The sequence below is a fragment of the Hipposideros armiger genome, unplaced genomic scaffold (genome assembly GCF_001890085.2).
Source record: "Hipposideros armiger isolate ML-2016 unplaced genomic scaffold, ASM189008v1 scaffold_37, whole genome shotgun sequence".
Lineage (NCBI taxonomy): Eukaryota > Metazoa > Chordata > Mammalia > Chiroptera > Hipposideridae > Hipposideros > Hipposideros armiger.
This window is the reverse complement of record NW_017731387.1, coordinates 4,641,988-4,665,118: the sequence shown is the minus strand read 5'-3', so window position 1 is coordinate 4,665,118 and position 23,131 is coordinate 4,641,988. Positions and strand designations below refer to the sequence as shown.

General features: G+C 58.5%; 1 protein-coding gene across 3 annotated transcripts in view; it reads right to left on the bottom strand.

The window, feature by feature from the left end:
* Window positions 1-23,131, bottom strand: part of NAV1 (neuron navigator 1) — a 195,497-nt gene that overhangs the window by 125,823 nt on the left and 46,543 nt on the right. For all 3 annotated transcript variants that reach the window (XM_019638044.1, XM_019638045.1, XM_019638046.1), the window contains exons 2-3: window positions 17,572-18,328; window positions 12,589-12,692 (exon numbers count right to left, since the gene is read on the bottom strand). In XM_019638044.1, coding sequence (XP_019493589.1) covers window positions 12,589-12,692; window positions 17,572-18,296 — 829 coding nt within the window. In that variant the 5' untranslated portion in view covers window positions 18,297-18,328. The remainder of the gene's footprint in view (window positions 1-12,588; window positions 12,693-17,571; window positions 18,329-23,131) is intronic.

Here is a 23,131-nt window from a genome sequence, read left to right as displayed (position 1 = left end):
CAGCCGGGAGAGGGAAGCGAGGACACACGGGGCAGCGGGCGGGGTCGCGGGAGCGGGGCAGGCGGGGAGACACAAACGCAAACGTAAAAATCAGTCCGAGCAAGAATGGAAGCCGCGCAGCGGCGCCCGCCCGCCCGAGTCCGGGGCGCGCGGCCGGCAGCTCTCCCCGCTCCCGCCCGAGCAGGGCTGCGGCTGCGGCTCCCGGCGAGCAGGGCGAGGGGAGCAGGCGCGATCGGGGAGGGGCGGCGTGTGCGCGAGGCAGGGAGGTGGCGGGGACGGCCGTGTGTCTATTTCTGGCTCGAAGGGGGTGGCATTTGCGGCAGAGATCCGGGGCGGAGGAGTTAGGGGTACAGGGGGCGGGGGCGGCAGCGTATGCGACCAGCGTTTCCCCCGGCTTTGGGCGCAGAGGCGGGCAGGTTCCCCGAGGGACACGGGAGCCCCCGGCTGCGCCCGGAGGGGGGGTGGAAAGGATCTTCAGAGATGTGGGGTGCAGGTAAAAGGGTTGAGATCCCCCCACACACGGCTCAGGACGCAGCAGGGAGAGTGGGGGTCCTGGGGAGTGCGGCTGGGAGGGGCTGGGGAAGTGATATCCAGCTCGCCGGTTCCCCACCCCACCCCCACACTTCCGGTTTCCCCCCAGAAGGCTGGCAGCCCCCCAGTTCAGTCTCTGAGGCTCAGGGGTAGAGGGTGGGGCAGCGGCTGACCGAGGGGCTCCGCGTTGGAGGGATCAGGAGGCCAGGTGCCCATTCTCATGGACTTGGTGACCTTGTCAAAGCCACCGCACCCTCTGGCTCTCGGGCTGCTCACCAGGTTCTACAGGACTTGGGAACCATGAAGTGCGTGACTAGCCGAGGGAATCAGGTCTGGCACAGACCCCTTGCCTGCCAGAGCAAGTTCAAAAGACAGCCTTTTTTTTTTTGAAGCCCTTCTGCCTCCTCTCCCACCTGGGCCCAGGGAAGGAGATGGGGTGGAAGGGGTGGGGGCGGAGGTCGATGGAGCAGTTTGCTAAAGCTGTCCCTCAGAAGAGGGGACGCTGCCCATCCTTCCATGGCCTCCCGGTCAGGGCCAAGGTGCCCGAGCAAATGGTCCTCAGACAAGAAAGTGAGGGACAGGAGAAAGTGGAGGGGTGTCTGAAAGCTAAGCGTACTCCAGGAGAGGCAGGCTCCAGATGGAGCCGCACTGGGCACCGTAAAACCCTAAGTACTCTGCCAGAGGGTGCCAGCCCCCAGAGCACCTGCCTACCCCTCCCCACTCTCGCTCTCCCCTTCCCCTGAAGCTGAAGATGCCGTGTGTCTGAGTGTCATGGCTCACCCACCCTCCTAGCGCTAGTCATCAGCCTGCCTGGCGTGAGAGGTGCGTGTGGCCGGTGGCCCCACCAGCACCAGCGCTGTCCGCGTGCTGACCCAGTCCGCACCTTGCATGGAGCAGGTGCTGGGGCTGTGTGGGTGAAGTGGGTTTGCGGGCCTGGGCGCCGTACACTGGGTCTGTACCCTGCCTGACTCGGGTCCTGGTGGTGTCCCCAGGACCCTGCCTTCCATAACGCCAGGGCTGGACTGAGAGCCCCTAAGATCCACAAGGACGGGGGTCACAGCGGACAGGCTGTGCTCCCCACAGTGCTGGGCACACGCGTTATCACGCAGGCAGTGTTTATAAGAAGCATGGACCCTTGGTGAAACAAGGAGTTTCTGCCCACAAGGACGCCAGTGTCGGGCAGGGGACACAAGCCACACAACACAAGCCCTGTCCCTGTGGGGAACGCAGTGTCACTTGACATCTACACATTCATCCCAGGTGCACACACGTAGGTGTGCCTGCAAACTGCAGGCATGACAGGACAGAGTCTGAGCCCTGGAGAGCAGGGCCCCCGGCTGCCTCACTGGCTGCTGTGAACGCCACTTAGTAGGTCCTGAAAGCGAGCACTTAGTAGGTCCTGAAAGCAAGCGTGTGAGTAAGGCGCTGTGCTGGCAGGAGGGACAATGGGCTGTGCTGAAATAGACAAGACCAGGAGAGCAGGAGGCAGGGGGGTGGGCTCAGGCCTGCCCAGCACTGGTGCTGCCTCAAAGGGCTGGAGGCAAGGAGTTGGGAGCAAAGAAGTGACCAGAAGGTCCTGTGGAGAGGGCGATGCAGCCCGGCCTGGGGCCTGTGTCCAGAACCCAGGAAGCTCGGGTGGGGCGGGCCCTGTGGTTTCGGACGGAAATGGAGAAACAGGAAGTCTCGGGTGGGTGAAAGGCGCTGAGGGGGCTCCATGCCCACCCGGCCTGAGCACAGACAGTGCCCGAAAGGTGAGGCGTCCCTGAGATTTTCTCAGGGCGCACACAAGGTGCTCCCGCTTGGCTCCAGGAGGGACTCTGGCCCCACCATCGGTGCCAAATCTCTGGGGAACTGCAGCCTCCCTGCCCCACCCCACAGGCCACTTTTAATGAGACCGCAGTCAGGCCTCCCGGTCCTCGTCCTTACTCAGAGGCCGTTCTCTAATTCGCACGAGACGCACACAATTCGATCACAAGGGATCGCCTTTCCTAAAAATAGCAACTTGAGAATCAGGGGACACGTGTACTGATGTACCAGGTTACAGCGGCGCTTGCTTGTGTCTCTGTGCTCTTTTACTGCATATAAATTCACCCTTCGCCGTGAAGGAGAAAGTAACAGGTTGCCCTCTGGTCGAAAGGTCCCTTCCACCAGCTTCCGGCACCCCTCCCTGGGGACGATTTGGCCGCTGGTCTCTGGTACCCAGGTCTGTGGGTTCGCTCCTGTCACACTGATCTTTCGAGTTGTATGAAACACCATCCTACTTTGCTCTGTCTACTTGAACGTCCTTGTCCCCGTCCTTGTCCCTGTGTGCCCATTGTCCCCAGGCCTGGTCTTCCTCTCCTCCTGGTTGCCTCCCTCCCTCATCCCCTGTCTCTGTTCCTCTTTGTCCTCCTGCTGCCTTTTCAGGGACATCCTATGCCCCAAATCCGGTGTCCTTTCCTTCCTTGAATAATCCTGCCTCCTTCAAGAAGTGAGGCGCGTGTTCCCCCACACCATCTAAACCCCGCATTTCCTCCTGAACGAACGCCACCTGTCTGTCAGTTGGAAAACATCTTCCGTGCTCATCTCATGAGCTAACTCAGTGGGGATCCCCTTGAGTGCCAGTCCTCCCTCTGTCCACACATCACCTTTCCCTGCCACCCTTGAAAAGGTCTTGCCATGGTCACCTGGTGGTCCCTTTAAACACTGCTCTTGGCATCCTGGAACTTTAGACACTCCCTGATGTGACCTCTCCCTCTGTCAGGTTCTTTTTTTTTATTCCTTTCACATCCCCTGAGTTTCCCACCATCCTCTAGTGCAGTGGGAACCTCTGCTGCCGTGGCAACAGCCATTCCAGCTCAGTCGATAAAGCCAATGTGTGCAGAACGTTTCCTCCAGTCATTCCTAAAAAGAGAGGACCCGGCCCTGTCACACCACCCCAAACCCGGCCCCGATCCCCTCCCACTCTGCAGGACACGGCGGCTGTGGGTGGACCATCGAAGCTGCGCTCTGTGATGAGGGGCAGAGCGGGGAGGGGTGCTGGCATGTGGGGACCGACCTGCCGGAGGCGACTGGGTCCTACCCAGTGTCCACAGGGGAGGCGGGAAAGACACTGGTTCGGAATCGCGCAAGTAAGTCCCCCAAACCGGCTCGTCACCCCACGCCCCTCTCCCCCTTCTGTGATGGGGGTGGGACGAGTGATTTGATCACGCTTGTTGGCCAGTAACTTAAAGCAATTTGAGGAACGGAGATACAGGCGTAAGAGGGCCAAGGCTGTGCGGTTTCACGGTGTCACACCCGAGGCTGGAAACGGATGTGACCCAGGTTGTCTGTGGGGTTCTGGGGGCTGTGCCCACTGGATTGGGTGGGGAGAGGAACAGAAGGTGGGAAGGAGACAGGACTATTGAAGGAGGCCACCCCCACCCTGGTGACCTTGAAAGGTGACCTTGGGAGAAGGTGGGATCTGAGGGGGGAGGTAGAGATAGGTGAGACAATGGTGGCTTGCGCTGGGCGGTGACAGCGGTCAGACTGGCGATAATTCAAAGCCGTCAGCATTTGCTGATGGAGCAGGTGGGTGAGGGGACAGAAGGATGAAGGGTATCCCAAGGCTTTGGGCCTGGGTGACGCTCAGACGAGCTGCCATCGCTCAAGACAGGGAAGAGCTTCAGAGCAGCTGGTTTCGGACAGAGGACTCGCCTCCTCTGTTCACTCTGGCCCTCCTTGAGGCCAAGTGTACCTCGCCTAGGACGCCTCCCGATTCTTGGACACAGCTCACTGCGCCACGCGGATCACCCGCGGCCAGCGCTCTGCACTCACTCGTGTGTGTTTCCATCTTTGGTCGGTCTACGGAAGATGGCCTCTTTCTCAGAAGCCATCACAGCGCTTTCCACACAGTGGGCTCTCAGGAATATTTGGTGAATGACGACTGAGTAAATGAATGAATGCGTGACTCAGAACAGATGTGTGGGGGATCGTAAACAACTGTGACCTCCCAGAACCCCGCGGTGAGACGGTGCAGCTGGTGTGCTGGAATGGAGGGCAGGCTCTGGGGTGCCGTCCCAGCGATGGCTTCTCGGCAGCCCTGGCCACAGGGAGGCCAGCAGGGACCCCTCTTTGTCCCTTGAAGGGAAGCTCCAATTTTCCAGGGCAATGACCTTGGGCATCGTCACTGCTGGGACCCTCTCCTCCCCCACATCTCTGCTCTGCTTGGAGGGGTGGAGAGAGTTTTGCCACACACTCCTCTGGGAGATGGGGCAAGAGTGGGCAAGGTGTCCTCAGGCTTCCTGGCACATGTGGCAGTCCCAACAGGACCCTGAGCCCCCCACCCCACTGCCACATGGAGAAGACAGGGGCGCATGGACACGCCAGCTTGCTCACACCCCTGGCGCCTCATCCAGGAAGCCCTCCCAGGCTGCTCCATCGCTCCCCGACCCTGTCCCCCAGCCTCGCCACCCCCTTTGCTTTGCCAGGGCACTGCTTTCTGTGGACTCTGCAGGGCCTGGCTCTGCCTCTCTGGCCCCAGGAGGCACCCTGGGCTTGAAGGCTGGGGATTTTTCTTCTGGGCCAGGTGTGTGTGCTCGGAAGAGGTCTGCTGTCTGCCTGTCTTACGGGGAAATGAGACTCAGCAAACTGAAGGCCGGGAGAGGGCCCAGCTGTCTCCGGGAGCTCCTTCCGGGAGCGTGAAAACGCTGAGAAATTCTAACCCCACAACCCACACTCCTGGGAGCTGACGCAGCTGGGGCCATCCCTCCGGCCCCCAGGCCTCTCCCCAGCAGGCCAGGATGCAGCAGGACAAGCCTGCGAGGGTGTGAAAAGGGAGGGGCCGGGACCAGGCCTGAGACAGAGAACGAGGCGTCTCTGGTCACATGAGGCAGTGGGACAGAGCCCAGGACAGTGTCCGCAGCTGCGGGATAGGGCTCACCAGGACGGGAGGGACACAGGCCCTCCCTTGAGAGCCGGACGCTCTGGGCTAAGCGACCCGGGTCAGTGGGAATGTGGCTGAGGGACAACTCAAAGGGCCGAGCTGAGCCCAGAGGCCTGGCCCAGGGCGAGGAGGCCTGACTTAAGGCTGGGCTTTGGCTCCTGTTCTGACCCCCAGGCTGGAACACGGGGTCTCCCTCCCCCGCAGAGGGCCCTGGATGGATGGAAAGTGCTGGGTTTCTCCTTCTGAGGAGGGGACTCAGCACTGCCAGGTGCCGAGACCGTCCTTCTCCTGTTAAAGCCGAGCCCCATGGCCTCCCACGGGGAGTGTGTCTGTGGCTCGATGGCCTGGGTGGCCTCCCGGGGAAGGACTGTCCCCTGTTCCCTGATATGTGGCGGCCACAGAGGCCAGTGCTGACCCACACACAGCTCTCAGGCCTTCACCCCTCCCTGGCCTCTGGTCCAGGCCTAACCCCGCCCCTGCCCTGCTCCTGAACGCCTTCTCTTACGTGAATTCAATCTGCAATCACCGTTTAAGGCCCAGCTTCAGGGCCTCCTCCTCCGGGAAGCATTCCTAACTACCCGACACTGACCGCCACCTGCCTACCTACTGATCGCAATCGGGGCCACCTGGTCACACGGCCTGGTTACGTTCTGGGGACATAGCCCCTCCTTCTAGCCGACTTGTAAGCCCTCCGATACAGCCTGCAAGTTTGTGTTCATACGTTCAAGCTCTGATCCCAATGTGACGGTGTTTGGAGGGAAGGCACTCGGCCGGCCCCTTGATCCTGGACGTCCGCCCTCCAGACTTATGAGAAGTAAATGTCTGTTGTTTAAGCCGCCGGGTCTGTGGTCCTTTTGTTAGAGCAGCCCGGATGGACGGACGGATGGAGGCACCTTGCTACAGTGGTTGGTCAGGGCTCCCAGATGCTTGTGGATCGGGACGGGGGCTCTCACAGCTACTGCAGCTACTGTGGGCAGGGCCCCTGAGCCACCGGCGCGTGCGTCATTTCACAGAACCCTATGAAGCAGGGACTAAGTGTGTCCTCGCTACAGAAAACCCATGCCTCAGCTCATCCAGCAGGCCGCTGGGGGGGCTCAGAATTTGAGTCCAGGTCTCCCCGTGACTCCGTGCTGTCACCGGGCAGCTGTTTCTGGGGATCGGCTGACCAGTTGCTTGTGATCCCAACAGCGTAAAACCCCCAAGAAGGTAGCTCTGGGGTCCTGGCAGGGAGAGGAGACCAGCCCTGGAGGTTGAGGGTAACTGGGCAGGAGTCCCCAAACCCGGTCCTGCGGAGGCTGCCACTGCCCCACGAGGTCTGCACGGCTCTGCAATGCCCCGTCACGCTGACACTGGCCCACAGAACCGGGACGGGACGAGGATGCGGGGTTTCCCCTTTGGGCACAGGCTGTGGTGTCCACTGCTCAGCCCATGACCTCTGTCCGGGGGTCCTCCTCACTCAGTGCCTCCGGCAGTCCCAGCACGCTCAGGGCACGTCCCCATTCTGCAGTCTTGGGGTCCTGGTTCTCTCCTTGCCTTGCTGTATGGCCTGAGACTACTCATCTCCCCTGCACTGGGGCTGGTCATGCAAGAATCCAGGCAGAAGTGGGGGTGGAGAGCCTAATCCCTGCGCCGATGGGCTTACAGCAGGGGGGACACACCTCATCTAGGGGACTCTGTCTGAAACAACACGTTTAAAATCAGATCCCCCTGTTCCTCGAGCTAATAAAGACCCCGGGAGAAGAGGCCTTGATGCTTCCCAGATGTGCTTGGCTTGTGTGTTGCCATGGCAACTGTCCATCCACACCTGCTGGGGGCCCCATTGCACAGTGGGCCCAGGTGACCTCTGCACCACCCAGGTGCATCCCCCTACAGCGGCGGGTGCAGCCCAGAGCAGTTGTCATGGCAACCGCAGGCCTGTGAGGGGGGACCCCAGGCAGGGAAGACACGGGTGGGGTGTGCTGCGCTGTGCCCACGCGGTGGGCGGGGACATGCAAACTGCCCGTGTGAGTGCGAGGCCTTCCACATGGGCACACCAGCGTCCAAGCGGACCCTCCAGGTCCACGCAGAGTTGGTCGCTTTAAGGGCACTGGGTCACAACGCTAAGTGGAGCCTCAAAGCTAATCTTACTCAACACTGACCCATTAGTGATAAATCCTACTACCTCAACGGGCCAAGGAAACCCAAAAACCTGACGCAGAAACACACAAGGTCCCAGCCCGAGGCTCCCGGCCAGGCCTGCGATGACGTCACCACAGCAGCACAGGGTTTCTGCATCAGTTCAGGCTAGATTCAGAAGGTCCATCAAGCCAACCATCAGATGTGAGTCTTGCGTTGTGGACACGCCCATGTGTCTGTGGAGACACACGGTTCTGAGCGGACAATGGCACGCGTGTTAGCACAGCCTGTCCCCACCTGCACCTGCACCAGCTGGAGGCAGAGCCTGGCCTTCCTGCCACCCTGGAGGGAAAGACATTTGCTGGCTGCACTCGGCTGGCACCTGGGTGCTTTATTAGAGTTCTCGTCAGGATTTTAAACGAGGCGTTGAGCTTAACAGGGGTATGCCATGGGTTCATACCTCAATGAATTTTAATAGAATAATCACTGGCAATTACGTGGCGTATGAAAACGGCTGTGCAAATGTTAAGAACGCTCACTGGTGGGGTGGGTGGGAGCTGCACACCCGTGAGGACGTCCCTGTCACACAGCCCCATCCCATTGGCCTCTGTGCCCCTTCCTGCCTCCATGGAAACCAGGTTCCCAGCAGGAAGGGCGCAGTGAGCTCGGGGTCACGCTCCTGCCCCCAGACTCCACGTGATGTAAGGGCCGCCCTCCCCTCACTGCCAGGGGGCCGAGCGCTCCTGCCCAGATCTGCCTGACCCGAATCCTCACCACAGAGTACACCCATTTCCTTCGCCAGCCCTCTCTGGAGGTGGCAGGATCTTGAGGGAAGGGACAACCAAGCCTTTCTCTGCCCTCCCGTCCCCTCCCCCAGACTCTGGGACCCTCCGTCTGCCCTGACCCTTTAATTATCTCCAGCTCCGTCGGAAGCGGACTCCCCCAGCCCGCGAGCCACACACAGGAAGGAGGTTTTGATTCCTTCCGCCTTGCCGGACGAGGAAGGGCTGAGTATTATGACTGGGGGTCATTCTCAGCACTTAATCTTCCTGGTCATTGTGTCCTTGTCACCTCACTCTCTTCAATGGCCTCTCCCCAGGGCCCCTTCTGTGTAAGCCCGGCGGTGCAGCCCTCATTGTGGGCGGAGGGAAGTCTCTCAGTGGGGGACCCTAATCCTCTCATCACAGGGGTAGGGGGGGGCCTCACGCCTGAAATGGGCATGGCTCGGGAAAAGCCACTCCAGGCAATGAAACCCCTGCCAGCTCCCACGCCCTGGGCTTTGCAAGTTACTCACAGGACCGGCCACCCTTGGCCCAGGGGCGGGGCCAGGACCTGCCAGGCCAGGTCTTCAGGGCAACACTTGATGGAGGGGCTTTTGTGCATTGGTCACGGGAGGGACAGTGGTGGTTTCGCAAATAGATCGGGTTCCTTCCTCCTTGCGTGGCTGGGATTTCCGGCTGCCCCAGAGCTCCCTGGGTAACCACCTGAAGCTCTGAGGGGCCAGCCAATGGGGGCAGAGTCCTATGAACCCACAAAGCCATCAGCCCTGGAATGTGGTCTGTGTTGTCCAGTGAACTGTCTGCTCATCCTCGCTCCGCGGATGGCTGGGACATCAGGCTCAGCTTAGCCAGAGGTCCTCTGGGGGCAGAGAAGGCGGTGGTGTGAACTCAGCATGAAATGACACAGGTTTAGGAGGTCAGAAAATCTCGTGACAGCCTGGGGCTTGCTCGGGTTGAGGGAGACGTCAGCAGGACGGTGGCCCATGGACCCATTTCCTCCCCTGACTTGGCAGAGGGTAAGGGGGCCCGAGCTGAGCTTAAGCAGCGCGCAGCTAACACGGGGAGGGTCGGCAGCAGTGACATGAGAGGAACGTGACTGTTTGACAGCCTGGGTTCAAATCCTCATGCAGCTCTAGCTGTGTGTCCTCAGACAGGCTGCTTTACGTCACCCCTCTGAGCCAAGGTTCCTCACCTGTGACAGAACAACAGTGCCACCTGCAAAGGTCTGTGTGAGGTGCTGAAGGAAGACCTGGGGTGACGCCTGGCTTTGCGCCCTGCACACACACGTTCTATAAGCGGTGGTCGTTGATGCCATTTGGTCACTTAGCGTTTGGGGTGTCAGAGGGAGGGGTCGTCTGCTAACTAACTAGGCCACCTTGAGGAAGTCATGGTTCCCTCCGGAGCCTCACCTCTCCCCCTGACAAATGAGGCCATATTGGGTGACATGTACATTTTGTTAGCGAGTTGACTTCCTGCGTTCTTTGATCGCGAGCCGTTTGCAGCGGGGATACTGGGATTTGGCCTGACGCTCGCGGAGCCCCCCACAAGCCCAGCCCTGCCGCCCACCCCCGGGAGGCACACCACCAGATCCCAGGCTTCTCAGAATGGAGACGCTAGGCCCGTCCCAAATCCACAAAACAGGACAAACTGAACTGTGACTAAAAGATGGAGTCGGCTCGACAAGGGAAAAGAAAGCAGGAGAAAAGCGAACGACCCGCGTGTGAGGCCAGGCTCCACGCAGCCTCCCGCGCTCTGCATGGCGGGGAGGAGGCTGTTCCCGGCGACACATGTTATGATGAGGCAAGTCCCTTCATTAAGGGTCTTGTCAACCTCGGCCATCTTTCCCGAACCTCCAGCACACGTCCTCACACATGTGGGCATGCCACGCCAACACGTCAACCCTGGCTTCTCGAGCTTCCCAAATTAAGATCTGATGGTGGCCTGTGCACTGCTGTGCGCTGACGGCACCCAAGGGGGCTGTTAGCAGGAGGGAGCGGCACAGCCAGCTGGGGGAGGGTCGGGTCGGGGCAGAGGCCGAGATGAGCTCACAGACCAGGAGCGGGAGGTCTGAGCTACAGGAGGGAGCAGACCTGCCCCTGCGCCCCCAGATTGACACGGAAATTACATGATCAATAGCTGTGACACAGCCGAGCGGCTCTGTGAACAATATCGATATGAGTCTATGACACAGAACTCAAGGCACCCCATTCTCCTTCTACAAAGTGGGGGAGTAAGGCCAGGGCCCCCTCCATGCCGCCCTTGTCAGCTCGGACAAGGGCAGTCACTGGGTGGCTTTCTGGGAGGCCAATGGACTCTCTAGGGTAGGCTCGCGGGATGAACCCCGACACTGAACCCCTTGAGGGCAGGTCAGTCTTAATCGTCTTTTACCCCAGTGTCTAGCACGGTGTTGGCACAAGGCAGACACACCCAGGGACGGTTTGGTGACTGAGTGACTGAATGAGTGAAGAATGTCATGCCCTGAGTGACGTTCAGGGGAGACTGGGCTTAAATGGAAGCCTTCACTGTCCCCCTTCTTCCTCTCATCTGTCTTCTTCAAGTTCCGAAGAGTACAGGTGCCCTACAAAGCATGGGCACACCCCAAATCCCCCCATCCCACCCGTCAGAGAGCTGGGGGTATCCTTGGCCTTGATGGTCACCACAACGCCCGGCCAGGGCCAGAGCAGCACTGTGAACCTGCCCCCGTCCCCAGGGGCCTTGAGGAAGCCAGCTCCCCACCAGGTTCCTGCACCCCCCTCACACTGATGACCCACGCTCCCAGATCTAGCTGTTGGGGGTGGTCTTCCAGCTGACAAGCCTGGGGGTTCCTAGAGCCCGTCTGCCGCAGACATGAGGGGCCCTTTCCCTGACTCCCTGGGTGATAATTCCGGGCGCGAGCCCGGTTAGGTGGCACGCATCGCTCGCTCGAGCCATGTGGCACCCACATAAGGAAGCCATTACCCTCACAGAACTGCAAGTGTAAAAATAGAGGCATAGTTTCCTGGTTACCACATTCTAATTCTGATGGTCTTTCGGTGCCAGTGAAATTTGGTTTCCTCTTGTCCCCTACCGTGCCCCGGCTCCGCTGCGTGTCTCCTTCTTGTGGGAGGCGGCGGTTCACTGTTTTAATGCCCAGTCCCCACCCCGTAGCCTCCCTCCCCGCTGCTTGCCAGGGAAGAGTGACTGTGACTGCTGTTTCCAGGTCACAGTGGCTCTAAGTCACAGCTGGAGACCAGGCCCGAAGATGGCTCAAAAGGACGCAGCTCCCAGGCCACGAGGGACACACGGCCGCCTGCCCAGCAGAGGACAAGGCGAGATGGCACACCAGCCATGCCCAGTGGCATCTGGGTCAGGCTGTGTTCCCTGCCCCGCTTTGCCCACTGGAGCAGGGTGCTGACCTGAGGCTGTGACCATCTTGGGTTTGCCAAAAGCAAGTCCATCCCTTTCCTAGAACAAGTGTCCCTTGGTCTGGGAAACTGGAGTGCAGAGATGCTCCCTGCAGTGTGGAGTGTCACAGACCTCCAGCGTGGTTCACAGCTGCCCTCTAGACAATCCTGCAATGTCGCAACAAAATCAGCACCCGCCCCACGCCCGGCTGAGGGTTTAGAATCTGACCCCCTTGGGAGCTGCCCTACGGTAGGTACACACATTCATTCCTCATTCATTCATTCAGAGTCGTGGAATGAGCATCTGCCACAGGCCAGGGACTGGCCTGGGGACACCCAGTGTCTTTGCCCTGACAGAGTGTCACCTTTTTCGGGTAAGTCTCCCGGGTAAGTTCGGGTAAGTTCCTGAGGCTGCTAATAGCACTCCCCACATCACGTGATATGTTATGTTATGACTCCATAGAAGCCATAGGGAAGGTGACCCGCATGGGAGTGGCCTGTAAAAGGTGGCCCTGGGACAGGAAGCAGAGCCAGGCAGCTAGCTGCACGACTGTGGCCTGTGGGCCTGGCCCCACACCTCCATCAGTAACCTGGGCTTTGCTTGGAACCTGCCTCTGGGCTGTCACTCTCCCAACTTGTCCCATCCTGTCGTGGCCTCGGCGGTTCCCCCACCCTAAGCGCTGGGGAAGCACTTAGGCCCCCACTGGCCACTCTCCTATCCTGAGCCTGAAGGACCACCTCTGGGTCGAGCCAAGCGTGGCCACAGCTCAAAGTGCAATTCACAGCTGACGCCCCATAGTGAGGAGGTGGATCTGGTCCCCCAGGTGGGCACTGGCCTCCCCTCCCCAGGAGCAAGTCCGTCCCCTGAAGCACTTACCCATGCAGGAGAAGCTGTCCTCAGTCCCGTCAGGGGGGCCGGAGTAGCCGTCCATGGCCCAGCTGGCCTGGGGGAGTGGGCCAGGCTCCTGGTCCGTCTGCAACCTGTGGGACAGAGAAAGCTGGTCACTCGAGGCCTCGGAACCCCTCCCAGGGGCTGAGGAAACCCCGTGGAGCTTGGCTCTCCTCTTGGAGTGCCTGCACCCATGTGCCCGGGCCTCCCTGATGGGTACAGATTGTGTGCAGCCAGGAGGCAGCAGGCCTCCCAGCAAAGCTAGGGCGGGGCGTGTGCGGTAGCCCCTGAGGGCACGGACGCCTGAGGCCAGTTGCCCCAAGCCCATGAATGAGCGTTGCCCTCAGGGCACGGGATCTCAGGCCCTGATCACTGTGCGCAGATTACAGACAGCCACGTGCACGCATGCAAGGAGATGCCCTCTGAGCTGAGGACACTGACGCCTGTGAGAGCTCAGGGGACACACAGACACAGGCCTCCTGGCCTGGTCACAGCCCCGGCGGCAAGCAGATCGGAAGAGGGAGGGGAGGCCCCGTTTGGGCCACGCGACTCCCGGGAGGATAAGTCCAGGCTGGGCCAGTGGTGGCAGCAGGAAGGAAGGGTGGGGTCCTGGGCACCAGCTCCCAAGCGCACAGACCTCTGAGCAGGGCCACTCCCGCCCTGGAACAAAGCCGGGAGCTTTCATTACAGGCAATTACCCTGGGCTCCGGGAGCTGGCCCGCCCCATTCTGTCCCTGTCTCCAGCTAAATGGGCCCTTTGGCAGCTGAGCAGGAGGGAGACGGAAGGGGAGGGCTGTGCAGGCAGGGGGGACGGACGGGGGTCCTGGGGAGGGCTGTGGGCGAGGACCCTGTGAGTCCCCAGTGCTCCTGAGATCCCTCTCTGCAGCTTTTCATCTTCAGCACCCAGATGGCAGGGGGCCCTGGGCTCAGCCCTGCTAGCAAGTCGCTGTGCAATGAAGAACATCTCTCTCCCCCTCGGTCTCATTTCCATCGTGGGGCGGACACCGTGACCTCTGTGAGGTCCAGGTCGGTTTGACGGTCTGGGGTTGGTTTCTTGGAAGAAATGGGAATAGATCCGGGCGTTTGAAGTACTGGAGAGGCAGTATTAATAACAGGACCTTCTCCCAGGGGAGAGAATTCTGTATAACGTTTGAATGGCTCACTGACTGACAGCACACGTGTAGAGTCAGCACAGCCTGACGCAGGCCACGTGGGCAATGGCCAGTATTAGGAACAGGGCTGGTCTGCGGCCGCGGGTGTCACGGCCACGGTGATGACACGGGGCGGGGAGGGGACTGGCCCCGTGGGAGGAAAGCGGCCTGCACCTCCCAGCTTCAGTGGGCTCGGTCCCGCCCCTCGCTGCCCAGCTTGAGTGGACAGTAAGTAGTGTCTGTCCTGGAAGTTGGCCGGAGGTTGAACCAGACAAAACAAGACCAACCCTTCAGTCCTGACTCCACGGACAGGACCCTCCTCACTGAAGTCCGTCCTTTAAGTGAGGGAGGGCCGTCAGGTAGAGAAAACCCTTGAAAGGCAGTGCCAGCGCTGGTGACGCCGCGGGCTCTTCAGGAGAGCAGAGGGCACGAGGCTGCAGATCTCATGGGTCCCGACCGAGGGGCATTTATGCCTTTCTGGGTCCAAAGAGCAGGGTCTCCAGAGGGGGCGGTGGCTGGGTCAGAGGAGAGGCAGGAGGCCAGGTTTATGGGAAGGACTGTGCCAGACCCTTGACAGGAGACGGGCCGGGAGAAGGTGGCTGACAGTCATTCCTGGAGAGTCAGGTCAGGATGACCAGGCTGGAGACGGGAGGGAGCAGCTGACACTCGGCCCAGGTGCTGGAGTGGGGAGCAGGTTTCCACGAAAGCAGGATGTCTGCAGCTTCGAGGGAGCAGATGGCACCTCCTTGGCTTGGAACTTGCAGGGTGGCTCAGCCTGGCCGTTGGCAGAGCTGCCCGTGGCAGCAGCTCCAGGCAATGCTGGGCTCCCGCCCTCTGCCTGCAGCACCTGGGGTGTCCTTGTTCCTAACCTTCCCTTGCCCAAACCATGACCCTACGTGTACCCCTAGCCCAGGGCCCGAAAGGGGCAGGGTCGGGGGTGGGGTGCAGTGAAGAGAACCCCCTTTGAGGTTTCACTGTCTGCTGAGTGGCTCTGTCGGCCGCACTGAAATGTTCAGAGGAAAAAGTTCTGGCCTCTCTGGGAAAGGCCAGCTTCCAGACATGGCAGGGGACTTGCAGGGTAGAGGACATAAAATCTCAGTTTAATGCCTGGACACCCTTTCCCAAAGACTGAATTCCAAGTGAAGGGCGTCAGGCAGGAGGAGACCGTGGGAGTCACCCGTGGGACGTCTGCTAAGGGGAAGAAGTTGCGCAGGGATGGTCTGGTCTGCCCTGCGTCTCCGATTCCTTGAGAATCTGCATTGCACGGGTCATGGGGACACAGGGCTGCTTCTTAGGAACAGGACCAAGTGAGCACACTGGGCAGTCAGGAGACATGCCTGGGGGGCAGAGACACCGGGTCAGACGTCCTCTGGTCCTGGGGTCGGCAGGCTTCTCGCAGTGAGAAGCTCGCGGCCTCACGGGTCCTTCGGATGATCTGTCTCAAGCTAATGTCTGGCCACCAAAATGCCGACTCCGGTCCTTGGAGCTGCACCACGTAAGCCTAACTCATCCACAACACGACGGCCCTTCAAACATCTGAAAGCAGCTCTCAGGCCCTCGCTGAGCTTTCGTTTTCCAAAGCAAACGGCTCCGTTCCTTTAATCTTTCTTTCTTTTTTTTTATTTAATAATTTTTTTATTTTTCAGCTCCAGTTGACATGCAATATTATATTAGTTTCAGGTGTACAGCATAGTGCTTAGACATTTATATAATTTAAGAAGTGATTTGCCCCCAAAACGACTAGTACCCACCTGGCACTATACGTAGTTATTACAATATTATGACTATATTCTCTATGCTTTGCTTTCCGTCCCCATGGCTGTTTTTATAACTGACAATTTGTCCTTCCTGATCCCTGCACCTTTTGCACCCTGCTCCCAAACCCCCTCCCATCTGGCGACCATCGGTTTGTTCTCTGTATCTGTGAGTCTGTTTCTGTTTTGTTTGCTCATTTATTCTGTTCTCTAGATTCCACATAGAAGTGAGAGCATATGGTGTTTGTCTTTCTCAGTCTGACTAATTGCACTCAGCGTAATATCCTCCAGGTCCATCCATGTTGTTGCAAATGGTAAGATTGCATTCTTTTTTTATGGCCGCATAATACTCCATTGTATAAATGTACCACTTCTGTACTCAGTCATCTGTCGACGGGCACTTAGGGTGCTCCCATATCTTCGCTGCTGTAAATAGGGCTGCAGTGAACAGAGGGGTGTGTATAGCTTTTTGAAGTAGTGTTTTGGGTTTCTTTAGATAAACACTCAGAAGTGGGATTATTGGGTCCTTCTTTTTCTCTTGTTATAGCCTTTGTTTTAAAGTCTATTTTGTCCGGTATAAGTATTGCTACACCAGCTTTTGTTTGTTTGTTTCCATGTTCATGAAATACCTTTTCCATCTCGTTACTTTCAGTCTGTGTGTGTCTTTGGACCTGAAGTGAGTCTCTTACAGGCAGCTTATGCAAGGCTCTTGTTTTCTTATCCATTCAGCCACCCTATGGCTGTGATTGGAGCATTTAATCCACTTATATTTAAAGTAATTGTTGATAGGTAGTTATTGACATTTTATTATTCACATTTTTCTTCTTAAAAAAGTCCCTTTAGCATTTCCTGTCACGCTGGTTCAGTGGTGCGCTAGTCATTCTTATGACACCTTTTTTTTGGATCTGTCATCAACCTATCAGTTTCTTTGAACGTGTTTCTGTGCGTCAATGTCCTTTTAAAATGCGGTGTCCGTAACTGACTACTCTGAACGAGGCCTGAACGCATGCAGAATGCAGTGTGGGCCCATCACTCCGGTATGAGCGTGCCTTCGACTTTCCCGAGACCCAGTCACGCGGTTGCTTCCCGCAGAAGTTCTAGCTCCCTGCGGTTCCCACCCCTCCCCAGAGCCGTGACGCTGCAGTGTCCAGGGAACCATGGACAAGCTTTTCTACACCTAAAATGTGAGAGTTTCTCTTCCAATAGCTTAGGAACGACTTCGTCAGGAAGGGACTTAATTTGCATTTGAGCATTTCTAGACTGTGTAATATTTAGTAACTAAAATTTAGTTTACTTACTGTGGTCATGACGTAAAGAGTTCTGTTTTTATTGGAAAAGCCTACTTGACTGAAGCATCTATTTTGCTAGGCATTCAACTCGCCACGTCTAAAGGAAGCTGCAGTGACCCGCTGGTTGACGGACAGCTGATGGCCGCAGCCCCACATGGCATGTAAGAAGCATTACGTACTATCCTTAGCATGCCAGGCACAGAAACCGATATGTATAAGGCAACATGGCAAGCGGAGGGAGAGGCAGGAACAGGCGGGCAGACAGACAGACACAGGCATCACGGTGACGCCAAGAAGGAAGAGTTAGGGTTGCACTCGCCATGGACTGAGGGCCGGTGCCCACGACAGTGCAGTCAGGCTAGGGCAGTGGTGGCAGGGTCCCAGTGAGCTGGGCAGAAGACCTACCTACTGACCAACCTACCCACACACCTACCTACCGACCGACTTGCCTACTACCTATCTAGCTGCGTCAGCCTCCACAGCACCCTGAAAAAGGCCTCATCACTTCCCAGAGAGCAGGAGAAACGGACGTTTTAGGGGTGCCCTCCTTATGCGCCTCGGTTGGCTCTGGAGTCCCCAGGGTTGAGAAAGTCCAGAGCTTGGACCCTGCTCCGTGTCTGTGTCCCCCAATCCCATGCCAGCTCTCCGAAGCCCCACGTCTGTAAGCCTCCGCTGCCTGACTTCTCCCATATATACCCTCGGTCCTCCGGTCCCCACCAGCCACTCACTGTCAAGGGCGCTCCCCGCTCTGGGCTTGCCCGGGGGTCCCCCACTCACCTGTACTGGAAGGGGGCCACCGTGGCTGTGACCGGTTGGCTCTGCTGATGGCCTGAGGAGAAGCTGATGGTCCCCGGGGCTGGGGAAGGCCGTCTGCTCTGCACGGGGCTGCAGGCTGTGGAGGGTGCCCCTGAGGCCGCCCCTGCCTCAGGCTCCGAAGGCCTGGGGACCCCGGAAGCTCTGTGGCTGCCTCTCTGATCGTTTCCCGGGCCGTCAGCAGCCTTTGGAGCTTCAGGAGCCCCTGGTGTGTGGGTTTCTCCCCGAGAGCCGGCGCTCGGCCAGGGTGGGCTCCTGCCCCGAGTCTGGCGGATGGGAATCCCTTCCCGGGCCACCTTCTTCCTTCCCTGGGAGCCCGGTGGTTCCGCTCCTCTTCTGGGCCCAGCCCAGCCGGACATGGCTGCTTTGGGGGTTGCCCTGGGGCTGCTCCATGGGGAGCTGGGGAGGCTGTCAGCACCCTCGGCCGACTCTCTCACTGCCCCGGAAGCCCTGGGGGAGCCTCTCCCCCGGGAGGCCTTAGGAGAGGAGCCTCTGGAGGGGCCTGCGGCCTTGCCCAGTCTCGGGGAGGCCGCTCGCTGTGGGCTCAGGGCCAGGCCAGCCTGGCGCGGCCGCAGCTGTGGAGAGGCGCCCGCGGCGTGAATCCAGGTCTGGGAGGCAGCTCGAGGCACAGGGATGGCGGAGGCGTGATGGGGGCGGCTGGCAGAGCTCACATTGGCCGTCCCATTCATGGTCAGCAAGGCCGGCCACACGGACTACCGTCCTGGAGAGAGAGGGGAGAGGAGACCGTTAGGCGCCGTCCCGGCTTCAGTCCCCTGCTGCACAGCAATGACTCTGGGGCAGGGAGGCCCAGCACCAGGGGGCACCGGGGCTCCTGGCCTCCCTGCCTGACTCGAGGCAAATCCCTTTCCTCTGCTTGGAAAGGTGCTGTAAGGGCCATGTGCACACAGGGGGAAAGTGCTTTGTGGGTTTCACGTGCTGGACAAACGGGGTTCACTCGCTCCCCTCGACTCCGCTCCTGTCCATTGATCCGGACAGACCCCCCCCCTCTCAGGTCTCTCCTGGCCCCAGAATGTTCGTGGGAAGCCAACTGCCTTGTGCCCCAGCCTTCTCTCTGCACCACCCTTCCACTTGCCACGTCACCTGGCGGCACCCGGCTGTCCCCCAGGGGAGTGTCATCTTCCAGACCCTACTGGCTCCAAAGGTGGGGCAGCCAATCACAATCCCCCAAATCGTAAACATAAATATCCACCCCCGGCCACCGCTCCTGCCACCTGGCTCATTCTCTGGCCTTCCTCACTGACGCCATCTCTGCTGGTTCCCCCACTGTCCCCACCCCTCAGTCGCTGGACACTGGGCACCCGGCTCACAGTCGTCCTTTCTCGCCCATTCCCGACCCACTTCCTGACCTGGAAAGCTGGCCTCTGCCACCCACTCCTCTAGTCTCAGAGACTGTGTGTCCCACCTTTACACACAGGCAGACCCCCCCCCAGCACCCCGGTCCCGGGCACCCCGTCCGTCCCTTCCCTTCCAGACCCCGACCTGTCAACGACTGCATCTCTCTCCTGTACCCTCAGCCCCTCCTCGTCCACCTTCCTCTCCCACCACGGTAATTAACGAACAAATTGATCTGTTAATCGCGTTCATCTCAAAGGGGATTTGAAGCAGTTTACAAAGACGTGAGCAAGCCATCGATTCCAGACAGATGAAAGAGTTAAACGTAGAAAATGCAACCATAAAAGAAGTTGCAGGACACATGCACGAACGTTCCCATAATTTTGTTATGGGAAAGGGCTTTTACAAGGCAGACGTCATGAAGAAAAACACAGATAGCTCTGGGTGCATAAACATTAAAAATCTCCGTGTAGACAAAACAGCCCCTTCAAAAGGTACAAGCATCAACAAACTATAAAAATACATGCAACCTACGTGAGAGAAGAGGCGTCAACACCTTCAAGTAGAGGGAGCTCGGCCACATCAATAAAAAAAGCAGACACCCCACAGAAGAAAGACCAAAAGACTTGACCAAGAAATTCACAAAATGATAAATGCAATTAGATAAAGTATAAAACAAAAACGGAAGACTTTATTAAAATCGAGGTGATGCAAATTAAGTGTTATCGTTTGTTGACATCAAATTTACCATCTTTTAGAAAATTGTAACATCCAGGCTGCAGGGCCGTCACACACCACTGTGGGAACAGCACCAGCTGTAGAAGTGTGCCCGAGGGGAAGGGTGGCGGCGAGCTTTCATGGACGAAGAAAACATTCCAGCTGACTCCTGAAGGGTAAGCTGGCGTTGGGTGGGAACAGAGACGAAGAACATCTGGACAGACAGAAGACCACTAGAGCATGGCCGGCCCACCTGAGACCACGGCAGTGCCCCCCCTTTCACACCGTGGAGAAAGCTGCCAGCAACACACGAGGTGGTTGACGGCTGTTGCCGACCTTTCCCTGACCTTGCCTCTGTGGTTCCAGGCCGCTTACAAGCTAAACTGGAAGAAGTCAACGGGGCCCTCGAGACTGATGGATTTACAGAACCACAGCCTGAGATGACTGTGGGCGTCGGGGCTTACAGGAATAATTTCAACAAGAAAGAGGGGCGCGATGACCCCTCCTCCTTTCCTCTGATTTGTACTTGAATGACTTGATACCACCTCCTCCAGCAGAGAGGTCGGCAGAGCCATGTGTTGAGGGAACCTCACCAGCTTGCCTCCGCCCCTCCAGGGGCCGCCCGCCAAGCAGACCTCGGGGCCATGTCCGAGGCCGGCCTGATTCCTGCTTCCTCCGCATCCGTCTCACCCTCCAGGCCACAGGCTGAATCGCCCTCGGCCTGCCCACAGCCGCCCACGCAGGGCACCCTGCCCCGTCCCCAGCCCCAGCACGCCAGCTGTGAGAATTTGAGTAAATTACTTGACCCTCCATGCCCCGTCTGTAACATGAGGGTCCGATAAAATCTAGGTACGACAGTCAGGTGGAGAACTGGGGGGGCCTTAAGGCGAGAGGCGGACACCGTGCTTCAGCCTGGCCTCAGGACGCGCTGTCGGAGTCCTTCCCCAGTGGAGGTGAGAGGAGGTTTACCTGGTCATCCCCCTTCCCTCCGGCCACCCCACGGACGGCCAGGTTCATGCATCTCTGACAACGCCGAGCGTGGACCTGCTCAGAGGCTCCTGTGGGTCCTGAGCTGCTGCTGACCTTGGCCGTCAGCACACAGCTGGGCCATGCCCTGACCAGCTGAGCTAACCAGCCGACCACCCACGAGGAGGGCCTGAGCGCACTGACCCCCTGCAGCCTCCGCACTCCCCTGTCCCACCCTGACGGCCCACTCATTCACATCTGGGGCTTTCTTCCGCTGAGCTGCCTTTGCAGAGGCACCAGGCCCTGTTCTGAGCGCTCGGCCTTTCTGCACGTGCAATGGCCGTACGAGGCGGTGCTGTTCTTGTCATTCCCACGTCGCAGGCAAGGACACCGACGCACAGAGAGGCTAAGGAACCCGCTCAGGATCACACAGCTGGCCAGTGGCAGAGCCGGGCTTGGACCCAGACAGTGTGGCTCCGGCCTACAGCCTGCGCCCAGGCCTCACCTCCCAGCCTGTCACCAGTGAGTCATCTGGCTCAGGCCCCGTCAGGACAAGTGGAAGCCACTGGCTCAGGGCTCTGCAAACCCAGAGCCAGGAAGCATTCGGGGACCATAAATATTTCGCTCCAGCTCAGAAGGTGGTGAGAGCTTAAGCGCCAGCTCCCTCAGTAACGCGGGGCCCGGGCGGGGCGAGGGCACGGAAGGCGGGCCCTATACTGGGAGGACGCCCAGGCTGGGGTCCCCCGGGGCTCCGCCGCCCTCTGTGCCCTTGAGGCGCCCGCCGCGCGGGGTGGGCGGGCCAGAGGCGGTGGTGCTGATAGGACAGCTCCCCGCGGCGGCGCGTTAAAGGGGCCGCGTCTGCGCGGCGAGCGGGCAGCCCGTTTCAAAAGGTCAGTCAGTCAGAGCGTGCGGTTACTGCAGCAGAGAGGTTGGGTGTGCTCTTTCAACATGTGAAGGAAGAAAGGAGGAGAAATAAAATGGAAAAGAAAAGTTTGGGAGCTGGGTCTCACGATTCCCTCGTGGGCTGAGTGAATTGGGGCAAATCATTTGTCTTGCCTTGTACCTTGTTTAGCAGCTTTAAAATAGGGAGGCAAAGCTGGCCTCTCAGCAACGGGGGTGAGGAAAGTGGGGACGTCATTCATGGTCAGGCACTGGGGTGTCCCTGGACTCAAGCGCTGAGGTCCAGGCACGGCACAGTGGGCTGTGGTGGTTATTATAAAAACACCGGTCCCGCGTCGGAGCCCCCACCCCACCCCCGAGTGCAGATCCGGCTGCTTCCCAGGTGTGGTTCTGAGCAAGTTCCTGAATGTCCTTGGCCTGTTTCCTCATCTGCAAAACGGGGACCATAATAATACCTCCTCTTCCAGTGTTGCTATATGAATTAAGTGAGTTATTCTAGGACTATCACTGCAGACAGTGCCTGGACCGTAAAGACCCCTGAAGAAATGCCATTTGCTATGAAGTCCAACAGGACGCGAGCTCAGCACTCATCTCCCTTGTCTGTTTGACCCAAATTTCCCACTCACACCTTTGGTCACCATCCTAGTCAGAATATCACGAACGTTGTGCCAGAGCATCTCGCCTCTAACCTGCACTTCAGCATGAGTAGCACAGCCAGTTCGTATGGGGTTGGGTCAGGGTGGGTAAACAAAGACAGACAGGCTCCCCAAATTAACCATGGCGTGGTCTAGGAAGGGGTGGGGAGGTGTGTTTTCATGCGGACGCTCCGACAGCCCACGGTCGGCTTCGTCACGACCCACCCAGAGGCAGGACGGCGGACAGAATGACCTCAGGGGCCAGACGCCACACACAGGCCTCCTCACGAGCTTGCTTAGTCCACCTGCCACATCCTGTCGTCTGCCCTGGAAACCCTGAGCAGCGCCTCCCAGGGCCGAGTGAGCCCCAGCGGGGAACTCACTTCTGGCTGGAGGCCCAGTCCTCTCCCTGGAGGACAAACCACCTCAGGGAACAGGGCTGGGTCTTCTGACGTCACAGCAAAGAGGTGACTTGTGCTGCTGCACCGTCAGAAAAACACCACGTACCGTATTTGCTGGCGTATAAGACGACTGGGCGTATAAGACGACCCCCTAACATTTCCACTCAAAATACAGAGTTTGTTATATACTCGCCGTATAAGACTACCCCCTCTTCCGCACACCTTCCACACACCACATAACAGGTAAAACAATATCAGATTAGATTTGGCCCACTGAAGTGCAAACAAGCATATTGTATTTCGTGTCACCACATAACCGTTTTGGCGATGTTGAGCCACCATGTCTGCTACATGTTTTTCGAGTTCTGGCCAGTGTGGGGTGCCTCTTCTTAATGCACACTTACCCCTTGGCATACTCTTTAATGCTTTCTCATTTGATTTCCAGTCCCGAACCATCTTTTCTGTTACTCCATATTGTCTTGCAGCAGCACAATTATTATTTTCCTTAGCAAAGTTTATAACTTTCAGTTTAAAATTTGCATCATACTTCTT